This window comes from Peromyscus californicus, unplaced genomic scaffold (genome assembly GCF_007827085.1).
Source record: "Peromyscus californicus insignis strain IS unplaced genomic scaffold, ASM782708v3 Scaffold_20__1_contigs__length_68692818, whole genome shotgun sequence".
NCBI lineage: Eukaryota > Metazoa > Chordata > Mammalia > Rodentia > Cricetidae > Peromyscus > Peromyscus californicus.
This window is the reverse complement of record NW_026294503.1, coordinates 17,134,070-17,155,896: the sequence shown is the minus strand read 5'-3', so window position 1 is coordinate 17,155,896 and position 21,827 is coordinate 17,134,070. Positions and strand designations below refer to the sequence as shown.

The following is a 21,827-nucleotide window of genomic DNA, read 5'->3' as shown; positions in this document are numbered from 1 at the left end:
TAACATACAGCGTTTTGTATTTCTTTTTTATATCACATAGTTTCATTGAGTGACTATCTTCACAGTAACCCAAACTGGCATCACATTGTAAACCTTTAGTGTGGGAATTGTGAAGAAAATGAAACCAAAGCAAATATTTGAATTATGAGAAAGGTACAATAAATATTTGACATGGTATAAATATTTCTGAAGAATAGACAATATGATGACCCATTGGAGGTCAAGTCTGCTCTCTTAATACACATACTTAACAAATATGTAGGTGGAAAGGCTATATTTTCCTCTATTTTTTGGTAATTTTAACAACGGAATCCTAGAAATAATTAAGAAATTATGAAAATCCAAGTATAGATAGCTTTTTGAGAAGATTAAATAAAAAGGACCTTTCTGGTTGCTACTAGTTTTGTTTCTTAAAATGTTGTGATACCAACTATCCTTATAGATGCATTGTTCTTTTTTAAATTTGTGATGACAATTCCATTCTAAAATTATTTCAGAAAGAGAATGGATGATTTTATATTATATATATATAAAATTTGGCAATAGCCTATACCTTCCAGTTGGCCAACATTCATTGCAATCTTAATTGAAAAATTATCTTGATAGTTAATTCTTGGACCAGAAATGAAATTACCTTGTGTACCACCAAAACTTACCTGGAGACATATCTGTATTAGCGGATAGTAATATGACCATGTCCATTTAGGTTGGTTTACCACATATCCACGTTGTGGACTTCAGAGAATTTTTTTAAATGCCCAGAATACATCTTAAGATGTCCTTCAGTGGTTTGTTGTCCTAATCCATTTGCATAGTGCTAGGGACAACTCGCCAAGGAGTTTGCATGAGCAGTGTTAAGAGAATAGAGTTACAGAAAATAAGAGTTCACTTGTGTGCTTTCATAATAACCACATTAGAGAAGAAAAGCAGAGCTGTCACGTGTCCCCAATCTTACCATGGTGCATCTTTCTAGGCTGTGACAATCTCCGGAACACCAAACAGGAGGGTAAGTCAACATTGGCATCTTTGATGCCTCCTTCGTGACTTTGTCAAAGCACCTTAACCCCTTCAAACTTACTGCCTTTCACTGTCCCTTGTGCCTCTCATCTGTTTCTGTTAGAAGGAAAGCCTGTGGTTAGCAGTGTGGTTGGGGCTCTCGTCAGATGTTCCGAGTACAGTTTTTGCTTTGCCCTTAAACTTAGTATGAAGTCTTGGAACAGTAAAATCTATAAGGTTATCATAAGAGATTTGACTGATTGCAATGGAATCCACATTGCTGAACAGCAGCTAACTTAGCTACTTTATAATCAAAAGAACAATTTTAAATCAACACATAGTTGTAAGGACCTCAAGATCATCCAGAATGAAAGGCATTGAAAAGGAAATTCAAAGCATGGGCACTTGTTCTAATAAATCAAACTACTTTTTATCTGATTTATTACTCAAAAATTAAAAACAAACAAACAAAAGTAGCCATTTACTGACTTTTTCATATTATCAATGACTTTTAAAAAGTGTATATAATTTTGTTTTAATGAATTACAAAGTAAACAGATTTATCTCCTTTCCTCCCTTCCCCCTCTTTCATTCCCACTTACTTCTTTTCCTCCCTCTCATTTCCTCTTCCTGCTTCTCTCTCTCCTTCCTTCCCCTCTTCAATATTGGGGATCAAAGCCTGGACCTTGCTCATTCTAAGGAGACCTCTGTCACTAAGGTCGGCCACTAGCCCCACTTTCTTCCATTCTATTTTTAGACTCAATGTTTGCTGTTATTAAAAAACAAATAAAATAATGCATAATTTCCTCAATCTTCATATCGCTAATACACACTTCAGTTTTTATTCTTCTTCTCTTTACTTTTGTGTTATGAATCAACTGAACACCTACTTTGAAAAATACTTCCCTTCTAAAAATTCCCTGTGTTCAGAAAACAGCAAACATCCTATAATGTATTTAAACAGTCAGACCTTTTGCATATACCAAGTTTTAATCACATTAGAGAAAGCTCAAAGCTTGGTATTTAAACTCTGTCTGTTATCCATATTTTCTTTATAACATATGCATAGCTCATAAATGCCATCACTCAGTATCCGATAACCACTTATTGGTTTTTCTAATATGTGAAATACTTAATATAACACTTACATCATGGTGACTTGATTGAAAGTCCATTTCCCAATGCCTTATTTTATTTAGAAATTCATCAGCTACCTAAGGAGTGTCCATTAAATATATGTGTGTATAACCTGACAAAATATTTTAAAAAATGATATAGGAACGTTTGAATACACATACAATTTTTGTAATCCTGGATACTAAGAAACACATTTGCAATGTATGCTTATAAGATCATATCTATTACTTTATGAGGCTACAAATAAAACTTTGTAAAACATAAGAAAATACTACCTAGGATTATACTTCACATTAATAAATTTAAGTATAGATTTGTAGTGTTTACAAACCAATATTATCAAGGCAGCTGTAATAATACAAAGATTTGCCTTAGTTACCTACACCTAAACTTATAGTCTTAGCTAAATAATTCTATATTTTAAATTCTAAAATAATTGTTATATATTACAGTGAAATTTTTGAAGTCTACTTTCTTGCAAATCTGGGATTCTTAGAATTAGTATAATTATCTTTATTACAAATCATATCAAAGTAAATTTAAGATGTTATACAATTTATTAATGTACTGTACACATGAAATCATTATGGACTTAAAGTAAGAGATGAAGTCATTTGTAAATTTGATGAAAAGAGATTTTTGAGAATTCTGTTCTGTTCTTCACACTTAATTGTGGTTCAAGAGCAAACACAGACACCACCAGGCTCAGATCTGAAAATTCTGTTCTGTTTTTTTCATGCATGTTGAATTTGTCCTTGCACAAGGCAATCAATACCAGAGGTCAGCAGAATTTGGTTTCTGTTGTCTCTCGCCCAAGAAACAATAGAGAAGTAAGAGAGATCGTCAAAGGTAATCGCACTTTTCACCTTTACTGTCGCCTGTGGAAATGGCTTTATTTGCTCAGTATATACCAGAACAGAACCAAGCAAGTAGGTCACCACTGGGAACCTAACAGAGTCAGATAAGAAGAGAGACATGGAAACACTGAAGGTAAATGTGTTTGCTTAGGTCCCGTTGTTTAGGATTCTTCCCTGTGGCCAAAGAAAAGCAACTTCACCTCCTTATATATTTTTGGCAGGTGATGGGACACATGCTCTTGTGATTTATAGTGGAATCTCCAAAACTACAAAAAAAAAATTCAAAAGTTAAATTTCATGTTTGGACAAATCTGGAATACTTACATTAAAATTACTTAGCTCGTCAGTAAGAAAGGGATCAGGAAGACAGCAAAGCTATTTTAAAGATGATAGGAATGTGGTTTCTTACGGCCTTCAGATTTGAAAAACAAAGACAAAAACAAAAACAAAAAACAGTCATGTTTACTAGCAATGGAGATTTAAGCTTTGAATGATCAAGTTCTTATAATAAATGTTTTTGTTTATCTATGTGTACATGCATGTCTGTTTGAACATGTATCATATGTATGCATATGCCCAAAGATAGTGTTGGAGTCCCCAGAGCTGGAATAAGAGGCAATTGTGGCTAACCTGACATGTGTGCCCTGAAACAAACTCGCGTCCTCTAGAATGTCAGGAGGTGTTCTTAATTTCCAATTCATCTCTCCACACACTGGGTTATCATTTCTTTTGGACAAAAAAATGAATTCATAACCTCTCAAAATCAGGGACTTTATTTTTAAAGCATGCACAGGCACATTCCTGTGATCATTAAATAGTCTTGTGGCACAGTTAGATAAGCCCCACTCTATGTAAAACAGAACAAAACAAACCCCCTTTCATTTTGCATCATGACCAAGTTTGGGAATTTGTCATGACAGTGTTAACGAGTAAAATCCATCATCAGTTTAAAGTTGTTTGAATTGCACTTAATTTTACAATATATTTTTATGCTTATATTTTTAATGTTACAATGAATTTTAATGTTTATTCCATATTTGTCCAAGTATGAATTTTAAATTTTGGAATTACTCATTTTTTTTTGTAGTTTCAGAGATTTCACTATAAATCCAAAGAACATGTGTCCAATCATGTGCCAGAAATATGTAAGGAGGTAAAATCCCTTTTCTTTGACCACAGCAATGAGTAAAAATACACTTGATGTCTACACATCATCACTTTGCTCATTCTTGAGCATGTGAATATTCCTCACCAAGAATCTAAGGTTAGTTCAGGAAGAAGGGCTGAAAGGTGGATGAACCAGGATAACGTCCAGGCTTCTGCGCTTTCAACCAGTATTTTTGTTCTTGTTGTTTTCACCCTTATTTCTTTGAGTTTTCTAGAACACAGATGTGCGTGCGTGCGTGCGTGCGTGCGTGCGTGTGTGTGTGTGTGTGTGTGTGTGTGTGTGTGTGTGTGTGTGTGTGTGTATTTATATGGCATTCCTGGAATTTAGACCTAAAGACAATTGTCTGGAAAGTGCTGACAGGATTATAAATCCCCCCTATAATTAACACTGCCAGTCACAATCAGGACTTAGATTAATGCAGCTCTTTTAAAGGATTTCCCCCATTTCGATTGATGATTTAACAAAACAATCATGATTACATTGACAGTGTGGAGGTATGTATATGAATCAATGTCTAGAATCTGGATGTGTGTTTCTTCCTTTACTGAGCTGAATATTTTAGACAAAATCAAAAGGGAACTTGAAATCCCATGGATTACTGTCGAAATATAGTTATTAATTTTACAACAGAGATACTCTGAAAGCTATAATCTTCATTATTTTGTTCATTATAGATGTTTAAGTTTTTGGAAAATCATGATATCAATAATAATTGATTCACCTTGAGCTGTACATTTATGGAATATGCATTAGTTACTTATGTCATTAATAAGGAATCAGGAAGCTAGCCGTTTGAAAGGGAATTGACCAAAACACATTTTCCTAAGGCATTAAGATTTGAGAAAAACAGTCTCAATTACTGTAGCAATGAAAACTGAAGCTTTAGGTTATCAGTGATGTTAATGCATACAGAATTTGAAAGATAACCCATTCATTTCATTTAGGTTTTAATTATATTTAAAATGCTATTATAAATGTCTACAGGACACTGGACAAACATTTTAGATTTAAAGTTATAAGAAAACATGCTTGCTAAATTTTATGATCAAATAATTTGGTATTTTTGTTGGCCTAACATTTATTGTGTATTAAATGCCTTGGGATGAACAAAATACCCACATTTTAAATTGCAATTCAATCTCTTTCTTCCTCTCTTTCTTTCTTTACTTACTTATTTATTTTTCTTAACTAATGATCATCTATTGAAATGGACGTCAAGCCACTAAGGAAATTATCTTGAAAGAGATTCTTTTTTATTAGATTTTGGGTTATTTCAGTCCCCTTAACTAGACTATGATTTCTAAAGGCAACATATTTCAAATTTACATTGTGGATTTCAAAGTTAATTAAAAATTTAAGTTCAAAGGATTACTGTAATGAGAACTTATGAGAGTGAGTCCTCCCTATAACATTGTTAAGAAGTTATATTCATCTGAAGGATGTGTTTTCACTTGGCTTTACACAATATGTGCCTTTATGACTGAAACTTCATTTATTTTTGTGACACATTTGGTTTTATTGGTTTTTCTACTGTCAAGTTCACTGACTCTGAAAAATCTATTATAGTTAAAAACAAGAGCATGAAAAATGAACAACCACAAAGTAGCAAGGAAAGGAGAAATCTGAAATATTACCATAAAGTAATACATCAAAGGAATTTTAATCATCTTTTGATCATAAGATTTTTTTTCCAATATGTGCTAAGTGCATGTGTCGAACTGTTTGTTAATATTTAGGAAAATACGTAGGGACATGATGCATGAAAATATGTAAGATACGTCTCCTTAGTGGTTTATAGAAGGCCAGTGATACCATGATCAATAACTCTTTACATGTTCTGTCCATGCATAAGGAGATTTAAAAATGTGTCTGTTAAAGCTATGTGAATTAAGTATCTGTTTAACTTGTAGCTTGAAAATATGTACAGGGACAACATTGCCATTTCTTTTCTAACTTCTTAACTGTATTTACTCTTCAGGTGATCAATGCCACATTGTATTTTTAGACTGACAATAAATATACCCATTGCCCCCAGTACATTTGTTCATTTAAATTAGCAAAACAGAGTTGGATTAAGGTTTTTTTGAGCCCATTAGTTTTAAATTTGGGGAGCCTACTTTTGAGAAAAAAATAAGTCATAAGTTGCTCATATCACTAGGCTACAAATTAGTTTTTTTTAAAATAATAGGCAAGAAATCAATACAAATTACAGAATTACACAACTTGATCAATACAACTGTTATTGCAAAAATAAAATAACTTACTGTTTCTAACTTTTTCATGAACCGTCTTTACAACCCTTTTCTCTCATTTTACCATCTTTATTCTCTTTGTTCATCTCATCAAAGGATAGCACATTTATACTGTTTTCTGTGCATTACATATCTTCTGTGGTATGGGCTGACTTCCTTCGGCTTCAGGATGACTCTTGTCCTGTGACAATATAACAAATCTTTAAGATTGTCACTGTCTTTTGTAACTTTGCTATCAAGTTTCTATCGTACATGACCTGCCAGATCTGTATGTGGTTTCCACAGGCTTACTTTTGCGTCTTTTCCTCTGTTTCCAAGAGATTTCCATAAGGGGGAACTATTGGAATCCACCAGAATGTTCCTTATTAGGATAGGATTTAGTCTCTTCTTTCCTGGTCCTGTTTCTAGGCATGATGTACTATGCCTTGCAGGGTCTATAGGAGCCCTTTGAGAGCTTTTACTGCACCAGGATATCTCACTAAACAGTTCTTCTGGATCTTGTTTTATTATAATTTATACTTACTAAGCAAATACAATTTATTTTAATAAACAGGTAGTTACCAAAGTTGCTGCAAGTAGAGCTATGGAACTAATCTCATCAGACAGGAATGGAAGTGTCAGGATCTTCAACCAAGAGGCCAAACAGCCTGTAGTCAAAGTGACAAATGTTTGAAACTAATAATAGATCATCACTTCTTTGAATTTTTGTTTTGTCCCAACTAGTCTGGAAATCAGAATGAGGTGCTATAAACCTTAATTGACTCAGGATACTACTGGGTTTTAACATTGTTTTCTTTCTTGCAGAAAGATATAATCTTTAGAGTATTATCACATTCCTTTATGTCATCTGTCTGGCTTTTTTTTCCTCTGCACATTGAAGCCAGAATCATCTTTTCACACCTATTTGTATTGTTTTAACACTGTCTCACTAATTAGCTCTTCAGAACCCTGATGACATCCCTTAGCTTCTTCACGGTCTCTTGCTCTTTTTTAATAAAGCTTTGTAAGAATTTTACAAGATAGAATTCTCTTGACTGGTTGTCTTGAGTTGTTTTCTACAAAGGGGCATAAAAGGAGGGCCTTGTTAAAGCCTTCCAGGAAGGTGCGTATGTGTGCAAAACCATTACAGAGCATGTAAAAGTGATGCTTTTGCATGACTTGAATAAGTGAATAGTAAGTATTATTTATCTAAATGGAGATACTTCAAAGAGTACAGACTGGAGTGTTGGAGAGATGGCTCAGTCATTACAAATACTGGCTGCTCTTCCAGAGAACCCTTGTAGGATTCCCAGCTCTCACATGGCAGCTCACAACAGTGTGCAAATGCCAGGTCTAGGCAATCCAACTCCCTCTTCTGGTCCTTGGACACCAAGCATGTATACTAATCAATAAATAAAACAATCTTTTAAAAAAGAGCAGAAGCCACTTGTTCCACTTCAGTTCATAGGAAGATAAAGACTGTTTTAAAATAATTTGTTGGGAATATCAAAGCAGAAAATTACTATAGCAATGAAAGTTTAAGGTGATTGTTCTGAATGTAGATAAAATCTTATTTTTTAAAAGCACAATTTAATTTCAGATCCCGTCTTTATTAGCAAAGTTTATCAAGAACCATGTAAAAGAAATTGCTTAGGTCGTTTCCTGTTTCCTGAAAAAGAAAGTGAATTGTGATTTTTTTCCTACCTTTCACTCTTTTTATATTGAACTCTGTTAATTTTCAGACATTTTGTATACTTCCAGTTTAGTGATAAAAGATTGTATCCTTTATCCTGGGTAAAATGGATGCTAGGGAGTGATTAAGACTGTGTTTCCATCTTAGTATCAAATAACCTTGCTCATATGGTTTTTTTTTTTTTTTGGTTTTTCGAGACAGGGTTTCTTTGTGTAGCTTTGCGCCTTTCCTGGATCTCGCTCTGTAGACCAGATTCACCTGGCTCTGCCTCCCAAGTGCTGGGATTAAAGGCGTGCGCCACCACCGCCCGGCTTATGTTTTAATCTTTATGAACCTCTGTACCATGTGCTCTAAAATAGCACAGAGGTAAGGAGATGGGGTAGTTGGTAAAGCACTTACATAGTAAGTGTGAGGACATGATTTAAAATTATCAGAACAGTAGTCCACTGATGGGGGCTGACTGAAAGACTCCGGATGTAGACGCCAGACTCTGGCCCTTGATACAGGGGCCTATTTTGCGACCATATTTCAATTTTTGCATGCTAAAGTGGTATCACGTGGGAAGAAGTAAAAGTCCTCCTGTCACAAAAAAAAAAAAAAATTATCAGAACATAGGTAAATAGGTGCACTAGTGGGAGTCTTGTTTATTGTTCTTTTGCAAGACGTGATGCCCAGATGGGAGGATCTCAGGGAGTTTGTGAGGCTAGCTAGCCTTGAGGAATGCCCTGGCATGCAAAGTCCTTGTCTCAAATGCACACACATGTACATAAATGCATATTCACCAAACACAAAAATGAAATAAAATGGGACTAATTATGCATACATTACCCTCTTCTGTTTGTGGAATCAAATGAAAAAAAGGATCATAGTATATGAGCAATGTTACCATCCCCACAGTTACTATTGTTGTTAGATGTTCAGCAGTGAGCGGCTGAATGTCTGTGCCCTGTTTTACCTGTTTTGTAAGGATGAGTGCTGTAGATTATTGCAAGCACTGAGGGGCAGAATCACTGCCAGTTTGGTCCAGATTAACCCTTTGTTGTGCTGCTGCTGCCTGTGTTCTGTAGGAAGCTTAGCAATAGGCCTGTCCTCTTCCCACTGGAGGACAATAGCATTCCATTCTTTTGTTAAGATAAAAGAATGTTTCCAGGCATTGCCAAATGTCTTTTGTGAAGCAAAATAACCCTCTATTAATAAAGATCTCAGCACTCTGGAGGAAGAGGCAGGCAGATTTCTGTGAACTTGAGACCAGCCTGATCTACAGACCTAGTTGCAAGATAGCCAGGGCTACACAATGAAACCTGTTTCCAAAAATAAATAAATGAATAAATAGATGATAGATAGATAGATAGATAGATAGATAGATAGATAGATAGATAGAGTTGAAGACATTAATCAGGTGATTATTAAAAGTTTGCAGAAGTTAGAAAATGAACATGTGTGGAATTATTTCTTTTTTTTGGTGTTCATTTTTATTTTTTTCCTGGAAAATTTCAATAATATGTTTTTTTTTCTGGGTTCGTATTTCAGATTATAATTAATTTAAGTTCAGTGAAACCTAAGTGAAGGTTATGAAGTTATCTCAGTCTTCACAAATTTTGTTTTTATAACATTTCCCAATTTTTGTTCACATCATCTATTTCCAAACCAATATTAATTCTGTGGCAACTAGTCTATTTAAAGTATTTTCAAAGGTTTCAACTTGGTTTTTCATTAAAAATCTTTTTTTCTCACTTGCCTTGTGTAACATTCGTGTCCAATTTTAGTGAATTAACTTTCCCAGAAAAAAAAACAAGTAGAATAATGTATTAAATGGAAAAATCCAAAAATATGTCAATCAACAAAGAATATTTTAGATTTATTTACTCATCTGATCAAAAGAAACTCAAGTAGTTTTAATACTTCTGCAAAATTGTATTCATTTTATAATCATTATTTATTTATTTATAGAAGACTACCATGTGGTTCTGGCTTCCCTTATACTCCCTATGTAGCCGAGACAGGCTTTGGACTTATCCTCTTGTCTCTGCTTTCCAAGTGTACCTCCTTCTAGCTGGATTAATAAGATAAGTTCAAATCCTTACATGATACTTTTCATCAAAATGCATCTTTCCACCCCTTAGTAACCCACTGTTAATAAAAAGATAATCTTCTTTTTCCTTTCCCCCATTCCACGTATGATCTTGTCAATACCCTGTGAAATGTCTCTGTGCACTTAAAGAACAGTAGTATATGCAGCAACTTAATGGTGTACTCCTGTCTATTTTGATCGGGTTTAGTGATTCATATGTTTGAAGGATGATTGCCAACTTTATTTTTCCTGCAGAATAACATAGGGTGGAATGAAAACTTGTTAGAAAATCAGAGAAGCCGGAGTGAAATTACCCAGTGATGTCACCCTAAATCGAGTTTTGCTTTGGCATGGATTTCATTCACAAATCATAAGTAGAAACCTATAGCAAAACATTGATATCCATCCAACTGAAACTAGCATTCAATGTTTTCTATAAATCAAGGCAGTGTGGGTACTAGCCTGTGCATTTCCTTTTAGTACTTTATTAAGTCATTATGTGTCAATCACAATCCCCAATGAGGCAGTTACTCTGAATTTTATCATTTTTGTCCATAGCAATTGCAGAACAGAAATGCCCTTATATGTTCAGTTGAATGAACAATTCTTTCTCACCACACAGAGCCTTGAGAGTTATTTGCTCATCAAAACTATGGAAGAAAATAATGGAGCATTCAGCTTATGATTTCTTACACTCACAACTTTTAAAAAATGTGTTATTAGTATAAAATAATGATCTACTTAAGAAATGTAATCTAATCAGTGACTTTATTCTAGCCTGGTTTAGGATAGTTACCTTAAAAATATGTTGATTTTTTTTTTATAAATGTTATGTGTCTCATTAATTACATTTAAATTCACAGAAAAGGGGATATATGGCATTACATTAACTATATTTCATGGCGAAAGAATGTGAGCTTGGGTAACCACACATTCTTACAATGTCCCCACATTAAATGGCAAGGGAACTTTTAACTCTTTTGACTGTGCTTGTTAATGCATTTGTATTAAATTTCTGAATACATTTGGATAATGGCTCCCAAAGAGGAATTTACTTCTGGAGAATTATCAGATCCCCTTTACCTCCATGTGGCCCTGGTAACATTTAGTGGAGTGATTTAGGAAAGTGAGTATGTATCTTTGTCTTACAACTTTGATTTTCTCCAGCTTCCCATGGCCCTGGAAATCTTGAGGTATTCCCTGGAGTTTATGGCAAGTCTTCCATGTGGACTTCCTTAACTTTTCCAAGTTTGAACATGATCATCTCTAGAGGCACCCCTCCAGTCTTAGGGTGTAATCGCTTTTGTCATACAGGAAGAACACAGAAAAACAACCATCATACATATTCTATTTCTTGTACATTGGAATTGACAGGTAGTGCTATAGAGATCCTGTGACAGTAGAGGCCTTGAACATGGTAATACTAATGATAGCTTGGAACCGCAGTTCTTTCTAGTTCATCCTAGTAAGTATTTGTAGTCATTGAACTATTTTTTTTGTTGTTGTTTATTTGTTTTTGTTTTTGTTTCCATTTATTTGGAAGGTACAAGTTTGGAATTTTGTCATAGAGCAGTTCACTGCAAAATTAAATTAGCTTCTGTCAGTAAGAAATGGCATGTATGTGGTAAACATGAATTATTTCAGAGAAAATTTGCATGGAAGAATTAGCTGTCCATTAATAATTTAAGAAAATTAGACAAAAAATTTATAACAGGAATAAATTGTAGAATAAGAGAATTAGAGGAATTGCAACATAAATATTATTAAATAAAAGGAAATTTAAATTATTCTAATTTATTAATAATCTCATTATTCTAATTTCTGTATTTTTAACAAAATTTTAACAAAAATTAGCAAAGCAATAAGGCCAGGCTCTTACTCTGTTTTAATGGTTGATATTCAAACCCAAATAATACTTTTGAAATTTATTTGTGTATCTTGTGTGTGTATGTGTGTAAGAGTATGCAAATGTGTCATGAGTTCACATACTTGCTATGTCCAGTGGGTGTCATATTTCCTGGAACTAGAGTTACAAGGTAGAGGCAAGTAACTAGGAGACAGTCCATGCAAGTCCTGGGAACCAAACTCATGTCCTCTGGAAGACACTCAAGCTCTCTCAACCACTGAGTCACATCTTACCCCCACCCCACAATATTTTGCTCTTGATTTACTTTGATACCATTCAGCTATTTTTTATTTTTGTCTATGTGTTTGTGTGTGTGCCTTGCATGTGGATATATATATATATATATATATGTGTGTGTGTGTGTGTGTGTGTGTGTGTGTGTAAATGTCTTCTGTCCCTAGCCTCCTTATTATTTAAGAAATGGTCTTTTGCTGGTCCTGAATCTCTCTGATTCTGTCCTACTGGCAGACAAAGTAACCAAACATCCTTGTCTCCACCTCTCCAGTGCTGAGATGACTGATGGATCCTTGCTGTCCTTATGTGGTTGATGGGATAAAGACAAAGCTTTGTGTTTGTGCAGCAAACATATTACTAACTGAGCCATCTCCCAGGCCACCTTATCTGTTTCTTTTGAACTTCTTTAGGCTTATTTGACAACCCAGTTTAATTCTTCAGAGCACTTCATTCCTGCCAGTTTCCAGGATGAGTAGGAGATGAGTGGCAGTTGATAGCTAATTAAGATTTCAACTCTGACATGAAATCACTAAGGATTTGCTTGTGCAGTTTTATGATACTCTTAGCCTTGGATAACTATAGGAAGACTTAGCCATCCAGGTTAGCAGGTGGCAGAAGATAAGCCTACCATGGCACTGAGTGTGAGCACAGATTTGAGACTTTGCAGTGGTGTGTTCTTGATTCATTAAACAACAGCAAAAACCCCACAAACAATTAGTATGCTCATTTGAAAATACAGATAGGGAAAAATGGGCAGCATGGTTTAATGGTTTATGATTCCAAACTCACAAAGTATCTAAGGCAGAAAGCCCATCTTTGTAAGGAAAGGAAAGCACACTCTGAGAAGAGAAGGGGATTCCTCACATCAGACTTAGAGTCAGACCTTTGAGAATGCAGGACTAAAGAAAGGTTCTAAAGCAGACTTCAGACTTCTAAACTAAACTGATTGCCTGAAAATCAAGCAACACTCTGCTTAAAATTTGTGTTTGTGTATGGTACACCGTACATACTAAGAGAAGGCAGAGAGGGGATAAAATTTGTGGGAAAGAATAGCATACTGAAGAAATATAAATATATACAGAATTACAATTAACATACACTGTTCTAATTATTTTGCATATTTTAACAGATTTGCTCGTCAAATGATGCTATATTTTTGCCTACATATTATTACTACACATTTCCAGATAAAGAAGTAGCAATATATAGAAAAAAAAAGAACTTAGCCTAAAATAAAGATGTGGCCCAAAATATAAGTCCTTGTGGAAGATGATCCACAAAGGAAAACCAGTCACTTTTCAGTATGATTTAGGGAAATGGCTAACATTTGGGATTTGCTTGGTCCTAGTAATTAATGTTTAACAAATAAATTTAAGGCAAGACAGTTTCTCTAATCCATGATGTTTTGCAAAAGTTGAATTCAATTTCTTTTCAGTTACTTGTGGTTTGAGTACCTGCTTACATTTCAAATATTCACAAACTCAGGGGAGACAGAGTAAGGCCAACTGCCTATATGCTTTTAAAAGCTATTTTTGTAGTGAGTTTCTACATGAATGGCAGTGTTTATATTTTATATGTCTATGTCTACCACAGATTATAGAGAATCTTAGGAAGAGAAATGATGCCTAAATTTTGTTAGTGTGAGTGTATGTGTGAGTCTGCTTTTCCCATTCCATTTAATAAGTTTTGAAAAAAAAAAGTTACATACCTAAGGGGGTGAGAAGGTATAGTTTCTATGTAGATGAAGATGCCTATTGCAATAGTAAATTAATTTTATTAGACATTAAGACATATGTAAGGGAGATAAGTTTTGACTGAAATAAAGGTTATGATATATATTACCAAATAAATGAAACATTCACATATATGGCAGTTTTGTTGGAAGAAGAAAATATAGTACTCTCTGAACAAAATAAAACAAAATACTAGACTTCTTCATGAAACTTTTTTGTTTATAAACGTAGCCTTTTAGCTCAGAAATATGAAATATATAATTTTTAAAAACTTTTGTGTCTATGATAGAGGACAGACTGAGTTATTTTTGGACTTGGGATTTTGTGAACAATTATTGCTTTCCCCTTCATGATAGGACTTATTTTAGATTATGTTAATCTATACCATTCATAAAGAAAACAGGGCCAAAAAATAGAAATTTATGAACTTCAGATTTTCATTTTGAAAACTACCTCCTGAGGAATGCAGTTTTTTTTTCTTTTTCCTTTTTAAACAAAAAAGGCAACTAAAACCTCAAAAAAAGAAAATCACTCCTTTTTGGTTTTCTTATTACTTAAAAAAATGTGAACATAGTGTTTTTAAATTTAGGCTTTAAAAATGTCCTCATGCTGAGGTCTTGTTTGCCAAGTTTTAGTTTGGAGGGAATTTTTATAACTGAAAAGAAAAATCTGAAAATAGAATATTTTAAATGGAAATTCTCACACATTCTGGGCGCGAGCCACAAATGTTGCCAGTATTTGAGAATGAAGGTGACTTTTCATTATTTTGGGGGACAGCCATGACTTCATGTGGTTATAAGACAGAACTTTCTTTAGTCTTATGCTAGCTGTGTTAAATTGGTTTAACATGCTAAGATTTAGCAATGTGTGATCATGTTTTGTAAGAGTGATAAGATTTTCAAATTCAAAGATGTATCTGTGCTCTATCAAATATGTTTTAAAAGTCTGTTAGGTTCCTATCTTTTGTATTAACTTATAATTTAGCTGAAGGTCTGGTTTCAAATTTACTCTGGGAACCAGATTTCTTGTAGTTGAACTGATCATAGCGAGACATCTTCGGAAGCCTAAAAGATTTCCTTTAAAAGCTTTTCTCCTGTCACTTTCATCCTGTGAACCCAAAGGTCAGTTATCCTTTGGGGAAACCCAGTTTATGTCAGATGGCTGTCAAGTCCCAGTGGGCCTTTGTCATTTCTCATCTCTGTGTGGGGATTTTGGGTTACTGGAATCAAAAGTCACACTTTCAAAATTGATAACTTTTTGTGACACTGACTGCAAGCCAAAGTCTGTATGTGATTCAAGATCAGAGAAAGAGAAGTAGGACGTGACGGAATTTGGGGAACAATAAATGACATGCAATGATAGGAAAAGAGGGAACAGGGTGGACACGCAGTGTGGACAGTCACCACATGCATATAGGTCAAAACAAACAGGTAAGAAAGGAGAAGAAATACACAAAAGGAGAAATAAAAGGCACTAACATTCATAAATTGCATTTTTTAAGGTTGTCTCCTGAGAAATACATTTCCAAGAAGCAACATATTTATTTTCACCGAGATTGCACAGAACATTTGAGTAATGTAGAAAATTTGTAGGCATCTGCTGCATTTTATTTTAAACATAATTCACATTAAAGGAGACAAAGTCCTTGTTTTTCCTGGAACCCCTCTGTGTTCTTTCTCCCGCTAGAAAGACAGTAAGTCCAGACTTGGCAGAAGGTAACTTTTTAAACTCTTGACATGTATCTTCTCTGCTGAAAGTACCCTCAAAGTGAGAGCAAACAGCTTGATGAAAGAAGACATAAAGGGAATAATACATAAAACAAATGAGTGAAAAACGAATAACTATTCCATGAGACAGGTGCATAAATTAGTGAGTGATGGGATATTGCTTAACTACATGAGGAAAACCCTTTACATTTACTTCCTCAATTGAAGGGGGATTTCTAACGTCTGTGTCTGGAACTAATTCTGATAACCTTGACATTCAGAATGGAGATAAAGGATAGATAGCTATTTTAAAATGCTCCACTCTGGCAAGAGGAATTATCTAATATTGATAAGTAAAGTAACGTGACATCTGTGTTGAATTCCAAATTGACTTGTTGAGCTGCATAAGAAGCTAAAAGGAGGGAGCTCATTTTCAAGATGTGAAATGCATTGGGAAAAGCCAAGGTCAGCACTGATGCATGACTCCACGCAAAACATTTTCATTCTTAATGAAAATCTCTTTCAGTAAGAGGAATTGACAGTTGAAGAACAGTGTTGTTGTGAGAAGTTTAACGTTGTTTTTTTGGGGGTTAGGGGGATTTAGAGACAATTACTCAGAGAACTGAATTGCATTATTAGCAAGCTTAAAATTTATAACTTAAAGAGGAACAAAATAGTTTTTGAAGTAATGCTTGAATTATAGTGGGGTGACCTGAGCTCTGGCATGTGCAATCAATCAAGCCTGTGTCTGCAACTGCAGTCTTAAGATCTCTGAAAAGATTCTTCATTGGCCACTGAAAATGTGTGATAAAAAGTGAGTCCATGGCAAGTCAGTTCAGGCATATGTGTGTAAGATGCCTTAAGGACAACCGGGAACTTGCAATAGCTCTTTATTCTTCTCTGCAACTGGCTTGTAATGGATCGACTTCACTTTTCTTATGAAAATTCTACTTCAGTCCCGTCCCCCCCCCACTCCCATATAATCATGGCTCTTTTTTTTTTTTTTTTTCCCAGAAGAAAAGCAAAATGGATTGTGGTTCAGTTGATTCACTCTGGATTTAGATATGAAGGCACATGCCAAAACTGAGATTTATGATATGGAGGCTAGAAAGAAGGTGAAGGGATTTGAATGGATGCTGGAGATGGCTGCCCAGTCTGCTTTGGAGCGAGGGGATTTTTGTTGTTTTCCTAGGAGGGAAAATGATTGAAGACACACATGAAATATCTCATGGAACAGGCTTGGGAGCTGCCATATTTACTCGTTTTACTCTTAGGCTGCAACCGGTCATGGTTTCAGATGGAGGAAGTTGTTCATGCAGATTATTCAGGTGCCAGGATAAGTGAACCATGACTCCTGGAACTCTGCGCCACAGTGAATACTACTAAGATCAAGCAGGAGCAGGCAGGACAGGGTCATCTCAGAAAAAATGAGGATGTTCTCTATAAAATGTTAAGAAATTTAGTCTTGAGAGAACTATTCATTGAGTTGTAGTGGGCAGATAATTAGCAACATTAACAAAAACTGAACCGAGTTAACTTAGGTTCAGCATTTGGCTTCAGCTGCTCTGTTTTCCCTGTCCCATGTCATATATACTTCTAGGTCCTGCAGTGATCATGGTATTCGTTCCCTCACTTGCCAGCAAGTGCTTGATGATGTGTGTTTACATCTCTGGACCCTCTGTCCCTAGTGTCATGCCTAATACCTGGCAGCTGCTCCAGAAATGAGAAACAAATAAATAAATGAAATCATCACTTGCTAGACATAAGCCTTCTCCTGGGAACAGGCCCTGTTCTACTAAGAAACTCTGTATCTGTGTAAAGAGATGGAAAAAAAGATGTTTGGGTTTATGGAAAACACTACAAGTTGATTCACCATTAATTTCTGAGATGTTTTAATGTAGGTATAAAAGGCCTCTATAATATTTATTGCTAGTTCTTTATACGTTAACTTATTCAAAGAATATTGGGAGGGATTTTAAGCATGAGGGAGAATATTTGATCAGCTAATACTTTTCCTGAGTTCAGACAAAAGGGACACCCAGATCTATATAAATAGAAATTCAATTTTCAGAGCATTTAGAAATGGTCAATGTCTAGGCTTTCTAGAATATACCAAAAGATGTATAACAGTCAGACATACCTCCCAGAGATGTATATCAAGATTAGGAGAATGTTTGAACCCATAGTAGTGAGAAAGAAAAAGTTCTAGAAAACTCTGGATTCAGAAAGTATAGCAAAGCTGCAAGGAAAGACTTCCAGCTTCTGTTTTTATGCCGTTCGACAAGATGTAGAAGGAAATGCTCCCAGATTTAATGGCCGTTACCTGATGGAAAACAGACATCCTTTGGATTGTCTTTCAGCATACTGAACGAGTCTAAATGAAATTAGAAGAATTCACTGAGGCCAAGATGGTCGAGGAAAACAAATGGGCAGAAAACAGGAGCTTACCACGTTAGAAACACACGTGTTTTCAAAGTTGCCCTATAGGAAATCTGTATTATGAAGGGTCAAACTAAGTATTTATGGGTGGTGTGGAGAATGTTCATGTCAGTTAGGTCTAAACTGAATGGCAGAGTTCTTTAGGCTTGGCAATCTTAAGAATTCTGCCATGTTTAATCTGCAAGATGATTTTTTTTTCACTTAAAAGCAGGTTCATGCTATCTGTGTAGGATCTATTTTGTTCATGTTATGTAGTGCTTCCTGTTTTCCCATCAAACTGAGAAATTATTTGCATATTGTCCTCAGACAATCAGGTTTACTTTTTACTTCGAACCATGCAGTGATTGGTTCATGATGTAACCTTATAGACATATTTTGTCGCAACTAAATCAATATGTTCAGGTTGACATGGCTGAAGAGGAAGTTACAAGTTTCGTTTTACATTTCAAGAAAGCAGATTGTTAGTGCTTCTTTCACAGAAGAAAGCACCGAAATACTGTGATCAGAACATGCTGGTGTAAAGCTAGATAGATAGCCTCTTCGCCCCACACCCTAGTGAGATGACAGTACGGGTTAGAGATTTAAGCTAGTTGTTAGGATTTGCAGCTGATGCAGCAGCTTCACCCTAGGGCCAGACCAATAGCAGTTGTAAGAAAATGATTTATTTGTTGTAATAAATGTTACTTCTCAATCTGTTTACTTGTTCAGTGGTTGCAGTCCCAGAAGAAAAGGTCTCTCTCCAATTAGGACTGGCATGTATTATCTGTCAACTTTATATAGTACTGTAAAAGTCATCGAGCTGACAGTAATATTAGCAGCATGTTTTATAGATCTTGTGCTGTGTCAAGCTTTGTATGGGCAAGGAGTCTATGGGTCTGTGGGGCTCTGGGGTCCAGGATAAGGTTGCGTGTCGATGAGTCGTTGCTGTGCTTCTTGGTAAATGAACATCTGGCTCACATATTGATTCCATGTGTGAAAATGAGATCAGCCCATATAATGACCAGAATCAATCAGGCTGCAGACGAGGAGTAATGTACACTGGTCTTGATTTGTTAGACAACCAGAATTGGCAGCACCTTGCATAATTTGGCACCAATTGACAAAGATTAGGCTGTTTGGGGGCCCTGGATGGTTATTAATTTGAACCCCCCCCTTAAATATTTTGCAGCGTAAAATCAGCTGTAACTTATTTGTCCCAGCCTCCTTCTTTTCATACCAGCTCTAATTGTTTTAGACACACAAGTGAGCTTGTGGCCTGTTCACTTTGCACAGGAAGACATGAATTCTTTGATCCATACAATATTCTTTAGCTCAACCTTGGAGCTATTTACTGAGGAGATTTCTTTGCAGACAGACAGTAGAACAGTTCTTTGTGAGGAGAAATGAATCCAACTTCTATGGGTTTCAGCTCATGTTTCTGCTACCTACAGTACAGGAGATAAAATTAACCATCCTTATTTATAAACAGGAATTGCTTTTTCTTTTGCATATATTTTTGAAAGCTGAAAATAAATTAGACTTTTGACCTGATTATTTTCTTTTTACACTTTACACTCAGGAGGATGGAGCTAGAACTCAGAAAATGACCAAATTCTATTTTTGCTTTAGCAAGCTGCACAATCTAGATTTAAAACCTCTGAGATTTTAAAACACCACTCAGATTTATTGTAAACATTTTGTAACTATGTCTCATTAAGCAATTTCCAGGTACAAAAACCTGCCTGGTCTCTATGAACAGAAGGCACAGCAGCGAGGCACTAGCCTTGATTGCAAAACATACCTTAAAAATTCACCAGTTATTGCTGCCAAATAGTCTTATTTTGAATTACGATTGTATTTGGTTAGTATCATCTCAACCAATATTTAGTTTATCTCTCCAGCCAAATGACATGCATTTAAATAGTTTCTCTAAAAGCTTGATATATAATGCACACATATTGTGATAGTAGAAATACCAGCGCCATTCCACAAGTAGGTTTTTATCTGGAGTAAGATGTAAATCCCATTATGATTCTTTGATTTCTAATTATCTCAGAAGAAAAAAACATTTTGAAAAAAAGATTAATTCCCAAAAATAAATCCCAGAAATGATTCTCAATCCCCAATTATGATAATGAATGTTTTCTTCTCTGTTCAGAATTTAACTTGTTGGGCCTCTTAAAGCCCATACATGGGAAGCTATACCCCCTTCCTCATATTTGTTTTTATTTCATGTATTTGTCCTACAAGTTTATTAATAATAGTTAAAACACATTTCCTTGAAAAGAATCTTAGGCTTTTCTGGTTTTTACCCTTGATCACTCAGCTCATTACCATCATTTATGGCAGGGACTCCTTTGTGTTTTTGTCAATATTTTATGAGTAACTTTGGGAAAGCTTTGGGCCATGTCAGGTAAGCATTTATAGTTCACTAACAAGACAAACTACTGTCACTGAAAAATGAAGCAAGACTATTTGACTCCTAAATAAACCACAATTAAGGAATCAAATGTTTTATGCTCCGGGATGTACCTTAAAGTTGTAGATTGATGTTGATTTTTCAGTGGCTGTCCCACTTTGGAAGTTTTGGGCTTTCTCTTAGACAACTGTCTGAGTCGAGAAACAGAACTTTTGAAGGGAAGCAGTTTTTCAAATAGTAAACACACATTTCACATTTTTAATTGAGAATCTTTTAAGTCTAAATAAGCATTCCTTCTGAAAGTCTTATTTTTTCTCAATCCTAGATTGTCCCCAAAAGGCTTAAACCCTAACTTTGGTAAGCAAAGGGTCATGAGGCTTTGCCAGATTCTTCACATGATTAATTTACAAGAATTTTGACTAAAGACATTGGAACCAAATACATACCTCTCATAGGCATGTAGATTATGTGTTTGAAAAATATGAAGGTTTGAAGAAATGATAGGGAAAATGCTACAATATTAAAAGAAATGGAGTTTTAAAATTCAGACCATAAAAAGTTACCATCACACATAACACATATAACAGAAAGGATACTATCAAGGTGTCACATGGTTGATGTGTTAGGAAAAATGACAGTGTGTGGTTGCCTCACACATTAAAATAATTTCAGCACACATGGATTTTCCTGTCTTTTATGACTAGCCCCAGGTAAGAATTCTTGCATATTAAAAATATTACCACCATGATTTTAAATTGAGGCCAAGTTGTGTTTCTGGAATGTGTGATAATTCACCATCCTGTCTACACTGTAAGTGAAACCATGTTAACAGCAAAGGTACTTAAACATGGCTTTGGTTATATTTTAAACATGGTGTGGACAGCTTTATATTTCACAAGACAGTTCTTTGTCTTTTTGTATATTGGTTAATTTGGAGTAATTCTGTCGTTTAAGTCATCCATAAAGGCTAATTGATAATGACAGTAACATTCGGGGCATGCTTTGCATGACTGTCTTCTGTTTCCCTTTTATTTACACAAGAGTATTTGTTTGGTATGGTGAAACATAGTTTTGTCAAAATGACAGACGCCGGGACTCTCTGCCTGCCTGTGAAGACATATATCCTATGCCATACAAAAAGGCCAACCTAGACTGTACATGCACTGTGGTATATTAACATGAAACATCCTCGGGTGGTCTTGCTGGTACAGGTTTTCATAGAACTCAATAAAGTTTTCATTTTTACTTTTTTTTCCAT

General features: G+C 35.1%; 1 protein-coding gene across 7 annotated transcripts in view; it reads left to right on the top strand.

Moving 5' to 3' along the window:
- The window catches only part of Trps1 (transcriptional repressor GATA binding 1), a 242,737-nt gene that overhangs the window by 129,433 nt on the left and 91,477 nt on the right, over positions 1–21,827 (top strand). For 6 of the 7 annotated variants that reach the window (XM_052747800.1, XM_052747798.1, XM_052747799.1 and 3 more), the window contains one exon: positions 974–1,006. The exons of the other annotated variant lie outside the window; for it this stretch is intronic. In XM_052747800.1, the coding sequence (XP_052603760.1) occupies positions 974–1,006 (33 nt within the window). The remainder of the gene's footprint in view (positions 1–973; positions 1,007–21,827) is intronic. 7 annotated transcript variants of the gene reach the window in all.